The sequence below is a fragment of the Papaver somniferum genome, chromosome 1 (genome assembly GCF_003573695.1).
Source record: "Papaver somniferum cultivar HN1 chromosome 1, ASM357369v1, whole genome shotgun sequence".
NCBI lineage: Eukaryota > Viridiplantae > Streptophyta > Magnoliopsida > Ranunculales > Papaveraceae > Papaver > Papaver somniferum.
In genome coordinates, this window is record NC_039358.1 from 59,519,958 (window position 1) to 59,540,098 (window position 20,141).

General features: G+C 36.5%; 1 protein-coding gene and 1 long non-coding RNA gene across 2 annotated transcripts; one reads left to right on the forward strand and one right to left on the reverse strand.

The window, feature by feature from the left end:
- Positions 1-742: 742 nt before the first annotated feature.
- On the reverse strand, positions 743-1,834 carry LOC113319222. Its single transcript, XM_026567515.1, has one exon. The coding sequence runs from the start codon at positions 1,832-1,834 to the stop codon at positions 743-745; it is 1,092 nt and encodes a 363-aa protein (XP_026423300.1).
- A 15,535-nt stretch (positions 1,835-17,369) lies between these two features.
- Positions 17,370-18,316, forward strand: LOC113329457. Its single transcript, XR_003349893.1, has 2 exons — positions 17,370-17,628; positions 17,739-18,316. It is a non-coding gene; the product is annotated as an uncharacterized LOC113329457 (long non-coding RNA).
- Positions 18,317-20,141: the final 1,825 nt, after the last annotated feature.

A 20,141-nucleotide genomic window follows, 5' to 3' on the forward strand; every position in this document is an offset into this window, starting at 1 on the left:
GTTGTATTAGAGGTATGATCTATATATAGTCAGAAATATATAGATCATAGTCATAATCATTAGTACTTCAGTTGTGTTATCTTCTGTGGGTAGTTTGGAGAAGGTTAAACTCATAATAAAATCATGGTATAAATTACAAACTTAAAACGACTCAGATCTATGTTGTAAAAGGCGTTGGGCGTGGCGAGGCGCCAAGCCCAGCGCCCGAGATTTAGAAAACAACTGATTTGAGCTTTCTTTTGGCACCTTAGGCGCTTTTTTTCTTAGGAACTATCACCATATTAGCGATCCAATCTGGATACTTCGCTGGCCTTATAATTCCCGAGTCCATCATCTTCTAAAGTTCTTTGTCGATTTGCTCGTGATAAGTTGTTGCTATGTTCCTTATTCGTTGTCTTACTGGCTTAATCGTCGAGTCTAACTCCAATATGTGACATGCCACTCGTGGATCAATTCCTGGCATCTCATCCATGCTCCAAGCAAATACGTCGCAGTATTCTTTTAGCATCTCAATCAGCCTTGCTTCTTCTTCTTCCTCCATTCTCGTCCCAATCTTTACATTTTTAGGTTCGTCATTAGCCCCTAAATTTATATCCTTCGTGGGTTCTACAGCTGCGAAGTTCATGATTGGTTCACTCATTGGGGTCGGTTCTTTCACTTGTTTATCCGGTTCTCCTTCCTTTTATGGCATCTAGCTGGGTATGGCCCACCCTTCTTTCGACTTTGCCATGTATACCATCAGTTATTTTTCCTTCTTTGACTCCAGTACGCTCTTCCTTCTTTCCTTCCTCCTTTTTAGTCTTTCCTCGTAATTTTCAATATCCTTCTCGCCGCAGTCCTTCGCGTCTCCCAAATTTCCTTTTATCTCGCCAATCCCACTTGGTATTGGGAATCGTATCGCTTGGTGATAAGTCGATGCAACACCTTTTATTCGTCGAATCCATGGCCTTCCCATGAGGGCATTATACGGCGACTCCACGTCCACCACACAGACAGTAACTTCCATCTCTAGCTCTCCCGCGAAGATCTTCACGCATATTTCACCCTTTGGTTTTGTTGCTACCCCGTTGAATACGTATAGGTTGTACGCCGAAGGCATCATGTCAGAATCCTCATATCCCAAAGCTTTAAATGCACGATAGAAAATGACGTCCACCAAGCTTCCCATGTCCACTAAGACCCTTTCCATAGCCCAGATATTTCCCTTATCGCTTCGACCCTCTTTTTCTCGTGAGTTTTCGCTAATGGTCAAGGTGATGACCAAGGAATCCGTGTGCGAGATTCCTTCCCCTGGTGGATCCTGCGCCGAGAATGATATTTCTCTTTCTTTCCATTCCTTTAGAGATTCCCTTTTCATCACTGGGAATATCTCATTCCCTTCGTAATCCCTTTTATACACTTTCGAGAGCACGTTGTCATGGAAATTTTGGATGTCTCCCTTCGAGTGTGCTATGAAGTTACAGCCGGACTTCCACATCCGTTTGTTTATTTCAATCTGGTGCCTCTTTGTCTGGATCCTGAGGTAATCATGTTGAGGTGGCGACGGCAGCTCATGATCCTCCACGTAGTGTGCGAGCTTCCCTTGTTCAATGATTCGAAGTATGGTCCTCCGGACATTCCTGCAATCGTTCGTATGATGTCCATGAAACCGATGATATCGACAAAACTCATGGCTCCTTTTTCCAGGTTGTGGCTCCCTTCCCAGGTTTGGTGGGGCCGGGATTTCTTCAGTCAAAATGACTTCCTCCCATACCCTTTCTACAGTTGTATTGAGTCTCGGAAGTTTCAACTTAGTCCACACTAACATGTTCGATCCTTGCTTTATTGCCTTCATGTTCTTCACCTGATAATATCTCACCTTATCTCCTCGGGGCTTTTGATTTCTTTGTTACGACCCCTTTTTCTTTGTATCTTGATCCTCCCATTTCAATTCCTTGTCCGGCGTCGAGTCCGATTCTGTACGAGCCGGATCGGGTGGCATGTCCTCCTCCGTCCTTTGTGAGTTCCCCATCTGCATCCTAATACTCCGCAATTCATGTAAGATTTCCCGATCTAAAATCCTTCCCCTTACTTCGTCTATGCTTTCATCCTCACGCCACCTTCCATATTCGTATCTTAACATTTGATTTTCATATCTCGCCTCTAATAGTAATCTCCTCAGTTCTCTCTCCCGATCACAGCCTTCTTGCAGCCTCCTCTGTGTTCTTTCTTCTTTCTTTGACCTTCCAGCCTGCTTCTCAGGTTCGTATCTTACTCGTCTTTCCTCCCGACGGGTTGCCTCAATCGGTTCTTCTGGCGTCATGCTCTCATCAACAACATCCTTTCCCATTTCTTCTCGGGTCGCTCCCTTTTTCGTGATAGCCCCAGCTTTCATGATTTGGAGAGGTTCCTTCATGAGTTCAGCATCTTCACTCGTCTTACCTTTTCGCCGGCTTGCGGTACTTTCCCCATCTGCAACTGATGGCTTCTCTTTCATTTCATCTCTCTGTACTTCCAACTGCTTTCTCCTTCTTACCACCGTTAGAGGTTTCGCTCGCCCTGCTCTTCCTGCCATCATTCGACCCTTCTTTAGTATTTACCAACCAATTATCCGCCTGCTGTTTCACCGATATTCTCTTTCAGATCTCAAATCCTGGACGTGAGCAAACTGCAAAATCTATGAAACTCCACTGTGTACAACAACTCGCCTAGATCTTAAGCTATCACGACTTTGAAACGACTTCATCTTTTCTCAACTCTTAGATGAGGATAAATCCCCAATCTAAGTCTCTGTTTCTGGACGCCAAAATGTAACTACTGAAAATCCAGTAGCAAACCCAAATAAGAAACGAAACAGATCTAAGACATGGTAAGAGTTTTGGATCAGAAATTCTTTATTGATTAACCACTCCAAGTAGTGAAAAATACAAGTTCTTGAATACAAGGAAACCCTAATTTCTCCCTCTAAGCAAAGCTCTCCCCTCTCCCAAGAATCCGACCTCTCATACATTTCCCAAGGACCCCTATTTATGACTAGTCGACCCTAACGGCGTACAACTCATTCTACTTCGTCTGGATCTCGTAGAGGTGCTTTATACTTCGCCTAGATCATTTTCCATAAAGTTTTCCCCTTTCTTTCGCTGACAACTTTGGGTGTTTGTCGGGACAGCTGTCTCTTTTCTTGCTCCATAATTTACTGACTTCGCCAATTATCTTTTCAGCCAAGTAACCTTATTTCGCCAATTGTCTTCGTGATTGGTATCTTGTCGGGTGCTCCAATTGATCCTTCGCAACTTAGATCCTTCGAGTGAGTTACTTCGCCTTAATATGCTATCTCGTGCATGGTTTTTCATTTCGTCAGTCAGTCAATAATGACGACCCTGACTTGATTTGACAAGTCACTGATTAGGATTTTCAGGAAATAGTGCAAGATCTTTCGGCAGGATTCCCTTGAATGACTCGCGTCTTCTCCTACGTCCACGTGGAGAATCGTATCTTTGGTATCTACAAAAATAAACATAGGTGGATTTTATTTGTATATTTTCAATCTAAAATCGTCAGTTTCTTGGACACCCTTAACTGACCATAACCATCAGAGTTAAGCCTAACCGACAGTAGGACAAGTTTGCGTAACGTAATGCATACAAACTATATTTTGGCACTTTATTTTGAAAGTATGCAAATGATAGGCAAATGACTAGTATTAGGATATCTGGATATGCTTTGGGGAAAATAAAAGGCATATCCACCATTCAAGTGCTTCCAAGTGTTTCTTGGGATTTGAAAGGGCGAAGGACGACGTATTCAGTTAACTTTTTGAAATAACAGTAACCGAAGCAGCTGTCTCCGGTGTCCACTACAAAATCTTAATGCAGTTTATCAGCCCCAGACATATCACACTATAAGTTAACTGGGGTTCATTTTCGGATGGGAATTCGAAGATAGTATATGCGTATGTACCATATACATATATTGTACTTGTATCTTCTTTCAATCTCAGCAGCATTCTTGCAACGAATCTCGCCATTTCTGGGAGAAATTAATCAAAGGTTCAACATGAAGAAGCAAGTACGATTTAGATAATAATTAAACTTTATCAATTGTTAATGTACTAATTAAGATTTAATTTTTGAAGTATCTAAATCTAAACCAGTTTTGGTAGATGATTTTCCGAGCATGTGGACGCTTCCTAGAATCCACATATCTAAACATAAACAACTATTTTTTCCTTTAACCTAATGAAGCAACGGTGCTATAAATAGATGGTAGTATTGGCTATTAATCTTCACCTCAAGCTATCCATTAATCAACATACATTTAGCATTAGAAAAGCCTTAGTAGTCTTCAATTTATTCATTCATAACAATGGCCGCTGCTAAGATTACATTGGTTTTCTTTATCTTTGCTTTGTTCGCTATTTCTGCCAACCTGCGTAAGTATATATGTATACATGCTATATTTTCTTATAGTATGTTTTTGTTGCTGGTCGATTCTGGATTAATTGCTGCGTTTCGAGAACTAATTTTTTTTTCATTTTATTTGTATGAATATGCAGAGATGGTATCAGCAGCCGGGATTCAATGCGCTACTGACTTGTCCTTGAATCTGAATATACTGAACGGGTGCACTTCGGACACTCAATGTCTTGATGCATGTAACAAGGAGTGCCTTGCAAAGTTTAACGTCAATGCATCAGCTTCAGCATGTGTTGCTGGTCTCCTTCAGCTCCTGGTTAAGAGCTGCTCTTGCTGTTGTGCTTCAATCTAGAGCATTGGCTACTCAATGAGTAGCTAGTTTATGACCTCGGCCTAGCTATACGCTAACTATGGGGTTATAAAACTATTGCAATCCCACTAAAAGGAATGAAAGAAACTTAGAATTTTAAAATAAAAGCAGCAGTTTAATATTAAAAGAAAATTAATTTCGTATAAGTGTGCGCTATATTTGAATAGCTATTATACACAGCTGCTAGTTAGAGTCTTTGTGTTCGTCGTGCTGTATTGATATGGATCATGTAATGATTTTTCATCTTAATCTCACTTAAGCTAGTTATCTTCATCTTATGTGTTATTTGTTGATTCGATCACAACTTATCTGTAATTTGTACGTCTTCTTATGATTCTCTATGACATACTCTGTTTAGTATAGCACACATCTAAAATATTTGATTGAGAAGAAATAATCATATGTACCAAAATTACATACTATCAAAAAGGGTACGCCACTATACATTTGGACTTTAAATGAGTCTATTGATGCAATAGACTTTCCCATGAATATATACACCAATCAAGGTGATATTTAAAGTGCTTGTGGATTGCATTGTTATTATGGCAGCTTTGATGTAACGGTAACATAATTTAGGGTTGATCTAAGCCTTCAAAAGTTCTTCGATTTCATTCTTCCCAAATTTTTGGAAGAAAAGCTGCCCTTGTATACTTGTCCAGATTAATTTGAGCAATATGCAAGAAGGATGTTGGGATACCGATGTGAAATAGCTAGTGTACCCTAGTTGTGTCGTGAAAGGGAATAAGCTCAATAGCTGTATTGGGTGAATTCTTATCTTGGGAAGCATACCGTTGGAAAAAGAATTGACCCTAGATGATGACAAAGATTGTCATGACATGTATATTCTGAATGAGAAGATTGTATTCAACGTGATAATCCAAGATACAATACATCTGTTCTTATATACAAGAAACAGAGATAAAAGGGGAAACAAGATATACATGAAAAAGGGAACAAAATATACAAATATATACATGCCATGTAGAAGAAGATATTATCCCAAAAGATCAGGACAATATCGTTTAGCACCCTCCCTCAAACTCAAGATGGTGCAACACACATGTTGAGTTTGGAAATCAAAAACCTCAGTGTTTTGATGAATAGATCAGCGAGTTGCAATTCCGAACGAACAAATGGTAAGACAATAGTCTGATGCTTGAAGTGATGTCTTAAAAAGTGACAATCAATCTCTATATGCTTCGTACGTTCATGAAACACGTCATTATGAGCAATGTGAATAGCAGCCTTATTGTCGCAACACAATGGAGTAGGTTCTGATAAATGAACTCCCATATCTTCATGAAGCCATCTTAACAAAACAATTTCAGAAGTTGTATGAGCAAGAGCTCGATACTCGGCCTCAGCACTGGACCGAGAAACTTTTTTTCTTACTACGCCAATAGATCAAAGAGTTGCCTAGAAATACACTGTATTCTGTGATTGAGCGTCTATCTGTGGTGTCACCAGCCCAATCTTAATCTGAATATGCACGAAGAAAAAAATCAGAAGTAGATGACAACGTTATACCTTGATACATGGTTCCTTTGATATAACGTAATATCCGAAGTACTGCAGCATAATGTGTGGACCTTGGAGCTGACATAAACTGACTAACTACATGAACTGCATGGCTGATGTCTGGTCTTGTGATAGTCAGATAATTAAGATTTCCCACAAGTTGACGATATAATGTAGGATTGGATAAAACTTTTCCTTCAAAGGGATTGAGCTTCACATTAGTTCAAGAGGTGTATCTGTAGTTACTATCTGTTAACCCAGCACGTTGAAGAATGTCGGAGGCATACTTTACTTGTGAGATGAAATAACCATCAGATGATTTATTTACCTTTAAATCAAGAAAATACCTTAAAAGACCTAAGTCTTTCATTTCAAAACATGAACTGAGATGAAGTTTAAGAGCAGTAATTCCTTCTAAATCGTCACATGTGATAACCATATCATCAACATACAAAAGGAGGATAACCATACCCTTCTCAGTTGATCGAGTAAACATTGTTGAGTCATATGCACTTTGATTGAATCCGCACTGAAGGATAGCATTGGAAAACTTCTCAAAAGAAGCACGTGGTGCTTGTTTGAGTCCGTACAAAGCTTACATACTTGATTTGGAGAATGAGTCATTCCTGGTGGTGTTCTCATATAAACTTCTTCTTGAAGTTATACATTCAAGAAGGCGTTCTTGACATCCATTTGATGAAGATTCCAATTACGAGCAGCAGCAACAGCAAGGAGAGTATGTACAGTAGTCATACGAGCAACAAGAGCATATGTTTCTTCATAGTCTATACCATATTCTTGGGTATATCCTTGAGAAACCAAGCGAGATTCGTAACGATCTATCTTTCCTTCTGAGTTTGTTTTGATCTTGTACACCCATCTACTTCCAATAAATTTTTTCCCTGGTAGTAAGTCAACCATATCCCATGTACCAGCTTCCTTGTGTGATGTTAGTTCTTCTCCCATAAATGTTTTCCAGACTGGACTTAAAGATGCTTCCCTGTATGATTTTAGTTCATGTGTAGATAAAATGGATGATAAAGAACAGTGATAATCTACAAACCTGGCTGGCGGTCGACTAGTACGTGGAGGTAAAACATCATTTTCAGGCACAAGATCCCCTTCTGCAGAAGCAATGTCAGGATTGTCCATAGAGTGGTCATGTGGAGGTTCGAAACTTTCAAGAGGAGTGACTTCTATGGTGGTGGATGGAATAGTTGCAGTATGAGAGCTAGGTAGAGATACATCCTCAAAAGGATCTAGATATGTAAACTGTTCTAGAGTAGATTACTCGCTGCTAGGAAGAGACCAAAAAGGTATATTTTCCCATAACGTAACATGACGATAAATACGTAATCGTCGACTCTCTGGATCGTAACAACGATAACCTTTTTCTTCAATACCATAACCTGGAAACACACAAATTCCATTCTTTTTGCTAAGTTTGTTTCGTTCTCGTTCTGTGAGAAGAAAAAAACATGTTGAACCAAAAACACGGAGCTCAGAATAATTAGGTTTCTTATCATAGAGACGTTCATAAGGTGATATTCCTCCTATGACTATAGATGGAATGCGATTATTATGTAAACTGCAGTAAAAACTGACTCACCCAAAAAAGTTAGAAGGAACTGATGCTGAAAGAAGTTGGGTTCTAGCTGTCTCTATGATGTGACGATGTTTTCTTTCGGCTATACCATTTTGCTCTGGAGTTTCAGTACAAGATAACTGAAGGAGAGTACCTTTTGTTTTAAGAAATTCTTTGAAGGGAGTTGATAAGTATTCACCTCCTTGATCAGCACGAAATTTTTTAATGGATTTTCTAAATTGAGTTTTGAAAATTCTAGAGAAATCTGTGTATATTTTCATGAATTACGATCTAGAACTGAAAAGGCATAGCCATGTGAAACGTGAGAAATAATCAATGAAGATAACATAATATAAATCCCCTCCCTTAGAGGGAATGGGAGACTTTCCCCACACATCAGAATGGATAAGATCAAAGGGTTAAACTGAATGAGTATCACTATTATTAAAAGGAAGTGCAGGTTGTTTACCCAACTTACAGGAAATGCAAGAAGGTTCTTTATCAACTTGAGTTGTTCTTAATAATCCTTTATTGATCATATATGTAAGACGTGAAAAAGAGACATGGCCTAGCTTAGAGTGCCAAGACATAAATGGAGATACAGTAGAAGGAAAGGAGTTTGCAACTGCAGCGGTAAGTTCATTCTTTGATTGTTGAGGAAGAATGAGAGTTTCAAGAAGATATGGACTACCAACTCTACGGCCTATCCCAACAAGCTCCTCTATCCTGGGATCCTGTATTACACAACCAAATGAGAAGAAATAAATGTTAAAACCCTGATTACACAGTTTCCCAATTGATATAAGATTCATCTTGATCTTTGGAACAAGTAACACATCAGATATACGTATTTTGTCTGAGACGTTAACCTGACCAATATGACTAGCAGCTATTTCAGATTCATCTGCAGTTTGGATTTTAGGTGTAACAATAGGATGATTGTTTTCAAATACATTAGAATTGAATGTCATATGATTAGAAGCACCTTAGTCAAGAAACCAACCATTTGAAAAAGTACCTGTGGGAACTGAGAAAGTAGATGTTGTTGTAGATTTATTGTTTCCAATTGCAAGGGCTTGTTTGAGCATCTGTTGAATATCATCAAGATTACTTGATGTTGATATTTCATGGCTTCTTTCTAATGCAGGTGCTGTAAGAATGGACGGTACACGTGTGTATGCAGTGTCATTTAGCCTTCTTCTTTCTCTCATGTTTCTTGAAGATGGATATGTACAGTTTCCTACTGTGTGACCAGGTTCTTTACAATAATTGCATTAAATTTGTGAGTTTGATCCTTGGTAGGTTGGAGCTTGAGAGACTGATGTTTGTGACACACTCTGTGTTGATGGTAAAGTGCAGTTCTTAGCCAAGTGACTAGGTTTCATGCAGTTGTAACACTGAACCTGTGACATGTCACGATAGTTTCTCTGAGAGTTGAAAGTATTATTAAAACTTGCACGTGAAGGAACGACAAACACATCAGGTATCTCAGGCTTGATCCTTTTTCGAGTTTCTTCAGTAATAAGCTCAGACAACGCAGCTTCTACAGTAGGGAGAGGTGATCGGTGAAGGATTAAAGCTCTTACAGTCTCAAAATCATCTCTTAATACCATTAGGAGTTGAACCAGTCATGACTCTTCTCTGTATTTCTAACATAGCTCGATATCTATAGTCCAATTGGGTTCCATAAGTGCTAGTTGATTCCATATAATTGACATCTCAGAATAGAAGTCTGAGATTGACTGATCCATCTGCTGCTTCATAGATCGGATATCTTGTTCTAGTTTGTAACGTTAAGAAAAGTTGATTTGGGTATACCTTCTTGAAAGAAACTCCCATGCTTCTTTGGCAGTTTCAAAACCAGTGAGTTGCATACTTATGGAGGTGATTACAGTATTCCTTATCCATGTCAGTATCTTGTGATTGTTGATCTCCCAGTGTTCAGCGCTTTCTCCTTCAATTCCTTTGTCTTTGCTGCTAGGCTCAATTTCTTTATCTCTAATGACAACACCAGTTGTAAAGACAACACTAGGCTTTTTGGCTTTACCATCAATATATTTCCACAAAGCTTTTCTTTTGAGTAAACTTCTCTTAAGGAAGGACCAATGGTTATAGTTTGTTCCATCAAACTTTACGGTGATAAGTTGACAATCTTCACGCGACATATTGGACGATAACATAAAGGATTTTGGATATTAGGGTTTGAGTTTTATGATCTAAACACAGATGAAACAGAAATGGATACATGACAGATTGATAGGATTGATCTTGTTGTTGTTTTTTTTTGTTGTTGTTGTTGTTGTGCAGCGGAAGATGGGTTATTAGATCTTGCCAGACTCTAATGCCATGACAAAGATTGTCATGACATGTATATTCTTAATGAGAAGATTGTATTCAACGTGATAATCCAAGATACAATACATTTGTTCTTATATACAACAAATAAAGATAAAAAGGGAAACAAGATATACACACCATGTAGAAGAAGATATTATCCCAAAAGATCAGGACAATATCGTTTAACAGATGACAAATGAGAATTCTAGTTTTGATTATGTGGGAAGAAATATACAACTTAACTTAGTATATATGCGACTTCAATGTGCATATTTGTGCCTGAAGGTGTGTGTGTGTAGCCATAATCTTGCATCATGGATCGATGTTGATGATATTAAGGAGGGATATGAGGTTGATATCCTTTAATGACTTCTAATTTGGTTACAGAACTAATGGTTGTAGTTCTTAGGTTGGAATGGGCAGACAACAACCACTTATGATTCGGTTGTCTATTCACAACTCCAGCTAATTCATTTATAAAGGGATTCAAATCTAATATCCTTTGGATGTTTACTACAACATAGAACTCCTTCTGCAGCAAATGCAGAATGTAGAGTTCTTTGATGTATACGGGAAAATTAACTTTTTCTTGGCACATAAGCTTGCAAAGAAAGGGTCTTTTCAAGCGAACGGTCAACATTTTCAATTGAATAAAAATAAAAAACAGATTTTGTAAATATGTAGAATTTCCTAGATTTGGTTAGTCTATCAGTTTCGCCTTGCTGCTTTGTCCAGTAATTTCTGGTGTTTAATCACTAATATCTGGAAATTCAAATGTCCTCTTAAAATTGTTTTTTTTTTCTATGGCTTATTGCTCACAACAGGCTGCCTACTAGAGATTTTCTGCTGGTTCTTCTCTATTCCTTTGGATGCTCCTGCAGTTCTCCATGCTTGGTCTTTCATTCAGTATTCTAAAGCTAGTTCTGCAGTTTGGGACTTGATACCTGCAGCCATTTTCCGGAGTTTATGGAAGGAGAGAAATGACAGAGCTTACTCAGATATCAGTCATACGAATTGGCAGTGGTGAACAAAGCAATCTACTACATCTTATCTTGGGCTCTTGCTATTAGTGATTTCAACTCAGTCAACTGTTCTGAGGCTATGAAAAATTGGTGTACAATTTACTTTGAAATTCATTAGAACTGTGGCCTGTCAATAGTTCTATTTTTTCTTTTCTTTTCTCTTCTTTTACCTTTGTTTAGGGTGGTATAATCCTTTTATACCATCTATTTTTTGATCAATCAATCCTTTCTTTATCGATCAAAAAAAAACATTTGTTTGATCGAGCAAAATGAAAGAGAGGAAATATCCAGTAGTGATGTTAGTTGGGTTACTTCATCTTCCTTACCTATTATTTTGAAATGGAAAAACCAACTTGGGAATATTCAGTATTGTCAAAGTCAAGTCAATTGACTTTGACTATAGAGGTCAAATTGTCTTTGTCTAAGACACATTAAATATGTCTGAATAGCTTCTGTAGGATATTATCTTGTATTCTTCTTGAACATTCAATACACCAATAATTTTTTTCTCTTTATCTCTTTCTTCTCAAATCATTCTTCAAATATCATGAGAACTATATCAATTCTCATGGTATGAGAGTGGTAATCGATCCTCATAATACTTAAGTTCAACAATTTTTAAAACAATTTTTAGCTTCTAGGTAATAATCATTCAATAAGTTTTTCCCAAATTATTTTTAGGGTTTCAATCAAAACTTTATGGTCTCTACAAGATTTGGAAATCATACAAATACACAGAAAAATCGTAACACCCAATTCAACAACAACAACAACAACAACAACAACTCCGTAATTCAAAATCTGTATCAAGAAAATTTTTCCAACTCAAGAAATTATGTCGACTTCCGCTGGAACTGGTAATTCTTTTTCATTACCTTTTACCAACATCACCAATTTTGTGTCAATGAAGTTAGATGGATCAAATTACTTATTATGGCGTGACCAATTTGAAGGAGTTTTGATCTCCACTGATCTTTTTGGATATGTTAATGGTAAGTTAGTTGAACCACCACAGAAGTTAATTGTTGATGGAGTTGAAACTATTAATCCAGCATGGGTTTCTTGGAGAAAGTTAGACAGGTTTGTTTCCACTTGTCTTAAAGCACTTCAAAAGAGATATGGTATTTCTTGAATACTAACTTTAGAACTCAGTATCTTGCTAGGAAAAACATGTTAAGAACTCAATTACATGGAATTATAAAGGGTAATCAGTCAATTGTAGTTTATCTTCAAAAGATAAAGTCAATTATTGATTCTTTGGCTGCAATTGGAGAAAAGGTTAATGATGCAGACTTAATGATGTTTTTCATGAATGGTATGGGTCCTAAATATGATGTGTTTGTTATATCCTCACAGAACAGAGAAACACCATATTGTTTTGGTGAATTAAAAGCAAAACTCTTGTCCCATGAACAATTTTTTAGTGAAAGACAACATCATCATGTTGTTGTCTATGATGCACAGAATGATACTGCTATGTATGCAAGAAATAATTCAAATGGTCATAATAGAAGAAATGGTAATGGAAATGGTGGAAACTATAGGCCTATCTAGTCAGTATCAACATGGTTCTAGTTCAAATGGATCTACTGGTTCAAGCACTAATTCTCATGGAAGACCTTATATTGACTACTCAAAAATGTTCTGTCAGATATGTAAGAAAAAGGGTCACTTGGCTACCAGATGCTTCTTTAGATATCATCCAACACCAACTGGAGCTTCACATACTTCTAATCAAGCACACTATGAACATTCTGATACTGGTGTAAATGGTCAAAGTAGTGTTGTTAATAACTCAAGTTCTACTCAACAAGCTTTTACAGGCCTTCATGTTAATACTGCTGCACTTAATGATGAGACATATACTTCTAATACTTTATGGATTACTGATAGTGGTGCTTCAATTCATATGAATGGAGACAGGGATTTTCTTCAAAATACTTCTGATTGCAAAGGCAAGGAGCATGTTCAGATTGGCAATGGTAAGAAACTGTCTATTTCTCTTACTAGTAGTACAGTTCTTAATACTTCAAAAACTAGTTTTAGGCTAGACAATGTTTTGCATGTTCCTGAGATGAGACACAATTTATTATCAGTAGCTAAATTTACCAGCGACAATGATTTCTATATCACCTTTGATCCATATGGTTATGAGATAAGAAGCTTGAAGGATCATGTTCTGTTAGCACAAGGAAAGATGATAAATAATTTGTATCCCATTACCTCTACTATAATGCAATTTGCTTTTTCATCTCTTGTAGCTTCTTTAGATACTTGGCATAGTAGGCTTGGTCATCCATCTTTAAAAATTATTCAAAGTATTAATTCTCATAAAAACATTGTTCTTAAAAATTCTAATTCTTCTTCTTCCTTGTGTTATCCTTGTAAACTTGATAAAAGCAAGAGGTTGCCATTTCAATTATCTTTATCACATGCTTCTTCTCCACTTGATTTAGTTCATTGTGATGAGTGGGTTCCTGCTCCTGTCATCTCATTGGCAGGATATAGATATTATATTCTTTTTGTTGATGATTTTAGCAGATTTCATTGGATTTATCCAATACAGCTTAAAAATGAGTCTTTACAATGCTTTCAGCATTTCAAACACTTAACTGAAAATCTTTTTAAAACAAAAATAGTAGCTTTTCAAACTGATGGTGCTAGTGAATTAGTTAAATGTCTTTTTAAAACCTTTTTGGAAACATCTGGCATTCAAATAAGAATCTCTTGTCCTAAAACTCTAGAACAGAATGGTCTTGATGAGAGAAAGTATAGACACATTACTGAAATGGGTAATAATTTGCTTTTTACTGCTTCTTGTCCTAAAAAATACTAGTATGATGCTTTTTTAGCAGCTACTTATTTGATAAATAAAACTCCTACTCCAATTCTTAGTAATCAATCTCCTTATCAAGTTTTGTACAATGACTGTCCAGGTTATTCCTTTTTAAGAGTTTTTGGATGTATTTGCTATCCTTTTTTAAGTCAATCAAGAACTGACAAATTGTCTCCTAAGTCTGTGAAGTGCATCTTTATAGGATATAGTACTTTGCACAAAGGGTACAAGTACTATAATCCTGATAATAAGAAAACTTATATTTCAAGACATGTTGTTTTTGCAGAAAATGAATTTTAGTTTTCTCCTGCTCTTGCATCTTCTTCCTCTTATTTTCCAATCATATCTGATAATTCTTATTCATCTTGTCTTGAGTCTCTTCCTTCTTCTACTATAGTCACAAGATCAAAAGTGGTATTTCAAAACCCACATCTTTTCCTGATCATGTTTTACATCATTCTATTACTCATCCACTTCCTACTGCTTTTTCATCCTTAATTCAAACTCTTTCTGCTCCAACAAGTTTTAAAACTGCTATTGAAATACCTGATTGGCAAGTTTCTACGAAAGATGAAAATGAGGCACTGCAAAGAAATGGTACATGTGATTTAGTTGATCCAGAACCACACATGAATATTTTAGGCTGTAAATGGGTATACAGGGTTAAATTGAATTCAGATGGTACCGTTGATAAATTAAAATCTAGATTGGTGGCACAAGGTTATAATCAGCAGGGTGGTATAGACTACGGTGAAACATTTAGTCCTATAGTTAAGTCAACAACAGTCAGAATTATTTTGTGTATTGTTGTTAATAAGGATTGGCTAATGAGGAAATTGGATGTGTCTAATGCATTTTTGCATGGTGATTTAACTAAAAATGTGTACATGAAGCAGCCACCTGGGTTTGTCAGTAAAGAACTTCCTCATAAAGTTTGTCACTTGAAGAAAAGCTTGTATGGACTGAAACAAGCACCAAGAGCTTGGTTTCAAAAATTTAGTTCTGCTTTGATTTCTTTTGGCTTTGTTAGAGCTGTGTCAGATTTCTCTATGTTTGTTTATTTTACTGGATCAGAAATGATGGTGCTCTTATTATATGTTGATGACATAATATTAACTGGTCCATCAAATGTTCTTCTTGATAAATTGGTTTAGTTTTTGGGTTCATCTTTTGCAATGAAGTAGTTAGGTGATTTGCACTATTTCTTAGGCCTAGAAGCTATAAGAACATCATATGCTATTAAGATGACACAGAAGAAATACATAGTTGAGTTGTTATTCAAGGCTAAAATGACAGATGTAATCCATGCACTACTCCTGTGGCTAAAGGCCCTAGAATTTCAGTTACAGATGGTACCATTTTGACAGATGTTACAGAGTATAGGACTCTTATAGGAATGCTTCAGTATCTTTGTTTAACAAGACCTGATATTTGTTTTGGGGTTAATTATGTAAGCCACCTCATGCATGCTCCTACTGACTTACATATGCAGTTAGTGAAAAGAATACTAAGATATCTTGAAGGTACACTTGGCTATGGTATTACTTTGAAAAAGGGAGATGTTAAAACATTAACAACTTATACAGACTCAGATTGGGGAAACTGTCCTGAGACTGTAAGATCAACATGGCGTTATGCTGTATTTTTAGGTTCTTCTTTGGTTTCTTGGTCTAGTAAGAAGAAACCAACAGTATCAAGATCAACAACTGAGGCAGAGTATAACTGTCTTTCAGGTACTACTGCTGAACTGGAATGGTTATCCTCATGGTTTAGTGAACTACATATTTCATTAAAGCTGTCAATTACTCTGTATTGTGACAACACTAGTGCTATATACTTTTCAGCTAATCCAGTTTCTCATTACAGGACAAAACATATAAAGATACATTATCATGCTGTCAGGGAGCTTATTGCATATGATTTTCTCACTGTTCAGCATATAGCATCATAACAGAATCTTGTTGATTTGCTTACAAAAGTTTTATGTGCTCCTGTATTTTCTTCACTACTTCAGCAACTACTTGGTTCTTCTTCTTCTGCAACTACAATATGTGAAGACTCAACCTCTACTTCTACTGATATTTCAATTGAGAACTGTCAGCTTGCTGTGTCTTGCAATTCACTTTAGTTGCTTGTGTTGAGGTCTTGTAATAAGTAGATGTTTGTTATACTTTTTTTTTTGTTTTTCAAACTGATAAGTGCTTTCAATTATCAGTTTGAGGGGGGCTATTAGGAATATTCAGTATTGTAGAAGTCAAGTCAATGGACTTTGACTATAGAGATCAAACTGTCTTTGTCTAAGACACGTTAAATATGTCTAAATAGCTTCTGTAGGATATTATCTTGTATTCTTCTTACACATTCAATACAGTAATAATTGTTTTCTCTTCATCTCCTTCTTCTCAAATCATTCTTCAAATATCATGAGAACTATATCAATTCTCAGCTATCAGTGGAGATGTGATCTTTAATTAAGCCTTGCTAAGCTATTCTGAAAAGAGCTGGGAGTTTGACCTTGAAGCATGAGTACTCTCCATAAGCTCGCATCCATGCAATATTGCATTCGTTAATAATTAAAGGACCTAAACAGATGATATTCTTATCCATTTGTGCAGTTAAGCTTAGCCATACGCCACTAACCGAAATGGTCAGTTTTTTGGGGACTCTATATGACCCTAAGCACATATTCAAGCCTAACCGGCTAACCGACAGACAGTAGGAAAGGTTCACATACTTTGGCACACAAACTATACTTTGGCACTCCATTTTCAAAGTAGGCAAATGATAGGAAAATGACTACTACTTGGACATGCTTTGGGGGAAATAAAAAGGTGTATTCACCGTTCAAGTACTTCCAAGTGTTTCTTTGGAATTTGAAGGGGTGGAGGACGTATTCATCTCCAAGTTAACTTTTTGAAAGAACAGTAACCGAAACAGTTGTCTCAGGTGTCCGTACAAAAACTTAATGCAGTTTAGTTGCCCTAGACATATTACTACTCCGAAGCATGCACATATTTTACTTGTAAGTTAAATGGAGATTATTTCATTTTCCTATGGGATTTAATTAGCCAGGAGAAATACGCCAACACATGCACATATTGTACTTGTATCTTCGTTCAATCTCAGCAGCATACTTGCAACGAATCTCGCCCTTCTTGGAAGAAGTTTTAACATGAAGAAGCAAGTTGGAATTAAAGACTAAGTAAACTTAATCAACAATTAATGTACTAAGATTTAATTTCTGAAGTATCTAAAATCGAAACCAGTTTTGGTAGAAATCGGCGTGCGCCATTTTTTAGTTTCCTAGCATGTCGACACTTCCCAGAATCCACATCTCTAAACAATTATTTTCTTTCCTTTAACCTAATGAAGCAACGGTGCTATAAATAGATGGTATTATTGGCTATTAATCTTCACCTCAAGCTATCCATTAATCAACCATACATTTAGCATTAGATAAGCCTTAGTAGTCTCTTCAATTCATTCATTCATCGCAATGGCCGCTGCTAAGACTACATTGGTTTTCCTTATCTTTGCCTTGATCGCTGTTTCTGCAAACTTGCGTGAGTATACATATGCATGCAAAATTTTCTTATATGTTTATCTGTTGGTGGTCTCTAGATTGTTGCATTACAGGAACTAATATTTTGTTTATATGTGTATGAATGTGCAGAGATGGCATCCGCAGTGGGGGTTCAATGCGCTACTGACTTGTCCTTGAATCTTAATATACTCAACGGGTGCACTTCGGACACTCAGTGTCTTGATGCATGTAACGCGCAGTGCATGGCAAAGTTTAATGTCAATGCATCAGCTTCAGCTTGTGTTGCTGGTCTCCTACAGCTACTAGTTAAGAGTTGTTCTTGCTGTTGTGCCTCAATCTAGAGTATTCGCTACTCTATGAGGAGCTAGTTTATGACATCCTCCTAGCTATTAAGCTAGTTAAAGGGTTAGATAACTATTGCAACTCCAACTAAAAGGAACAAGAGAAATTTACAAAATTAGAATAAAAGCAGCATTTTAATTCCCTAAAAACATTAATCTTATATAAGTGTGTGTCGCTATACTTATATAGCTAAATACACTTAATTAGCTGCTAGTTAGAGTCAGTCGTGTATGGTTGTGTTCGTCGTGCAGTATTGATGTGGATCATCATCTTAATCTCACTTAAGCTAGTTATCTTCATCTTGTATGTGTTATTTGGTGATTCGATCATCATTAATATGTAATTTGTACGTCTTCTTATGATTCTATATGAAATACTCTGTTTGATAAATTGGTATGGCACACATCTCTGATTATATTTTCTTAAGAAAGATACCAAAACTTTACATACTATCAAAAAGGGCACATACTCTTATCAGCTGCAAGGGAGAACTTCCCCTGGTCGAGTACCCTCGGCCTACGGGCCCTCTCTCTTCCTTTGCGTCGCCGTTCCAGACCTACTATGCATTTTGTTGGACTCTAAATGAGTCTGTTAATGAAATAGACATTCCCGTGAATATATACACCAATCAACGTGATATTAAAACTGTCCATGGATTGCATTGCTCCCATTAAAAGTGCTGGGATTTGACCTTGAAGCACAAATACTCCATGAGCGTTACTATCGTGCAAGCTATACTAGATGAACTGGGGTGGTACTTATCTTGGAGGCAAACAATATTCATTTTTGACAAGAGAGTACTAAAGGAATGTAGTAGATGAACTGGCATACGCCGCAGACTTAATTTAGAATTTCTCTCATCAAGGGAAAAAAAAAGTGGAAAATACTACAACCCCCTACTACTATATGATTTCAACGTATAGAAACCCAACAAAATGGATCCTTCATGTCAACTCCATACTTTAGGAAAGTGAAATTCCAAGGCCCAGAATATCAAATTTTCTTCAGATCTGGCCCATAATTTCAATTTATGAATTTTCGTAATGACGATTTTACCCTTTCAATAAATACAAGAGGAAAACCAGAAGATATTTCATTTCTGATTTCTCTTTCTCTCTCTCGGCTCTACCAAAAATTATTTCTAGGGTTTGTTTTTCTGATTTGGTTTCGTTTCTTGTTTACGATCTGGTTCTTCATCGACAATACTATATAGATTCAATCGAAGTTCTTATCAGTGTTGAGAATCAATCAACGAATTTTAACTTCTCCAGTGAAATGAAACTGTGATGAGCAGATCTGAAGCAGAATCATATCAGTGTTGAGAATCAATCAACGAACCTAAATCTGAGCATAAAGAAACTCGATTCTATTCAATTGTAACTCGATTGAAAAACCTAAATCGTTATTAATTAGCAGTACCTGTTCTTGAAGGAATTTATGAAATGCAGGGAAGACATGTTGAGAATCAATGTCGGCAAATATATACAGAGATTCATCAACAAAAACGATTGGAAAGATAAGTTTATCTATCTAATCTTAGTTATTTGTCTGAAGTTCTTCGTTTCATTTCCAAAAGAATTTTCAGAAGATTTTTTACGGTTTTAAAAACCTAGCAACTTGATTTAACTAATCACGAAAACACTAAGTTTGTCGTTCTGATCTTCATATTCGAGAATCACGATAAAAATGTTCTAATCTATTTACTGATTTTAGAGTTTCTGGAAAAAATTTGATTATTTTTTCCCTAATTTTGGTTCTTCTCAATCTTATCTGAAATTCGATTTGTAGCAACAGCTGAAGGTTGTTAATACTTGGAAACAACTTATTCATGATTAAACCTAGGTAGTACTTGTCATCTTGTATAATAACTCCAATTTGAATGATTCAGGTTTCAGTTGGTGATATTGTGGTGACTCCAATTTGAATCAATCAATTTATTCCAATTTGTTGTTTTGAAGCTACTTCAGGTATTCGTTTTGATTCAATATGATTGACTCATTTATTAGTTCTATTTTCTTATTTAGTTTTATTAGGTTTTGATTTTTGTTTTGGTTGTTCTATTCAGATCAGAGCAGAACAATATAATTTTTCTGGAATCAATGAGTTTTGAATCTAGGTACGTTTAGATTGTTGTTATTACTGTTGATGTTGTTTTTTTAGGTTCAATTTGTTGGTAATACTAGTTGAATT

Bases quoted from the DNA above. Each gene is read 5' to 3' on its own strand.
- LOC113319222 (XM_026567515.1), bottom strand. From the start codon at position 1,834: ATGAAGGCAATAAAGCAAGGATCGAACATGTTAGTGTGGACTAAGTTG.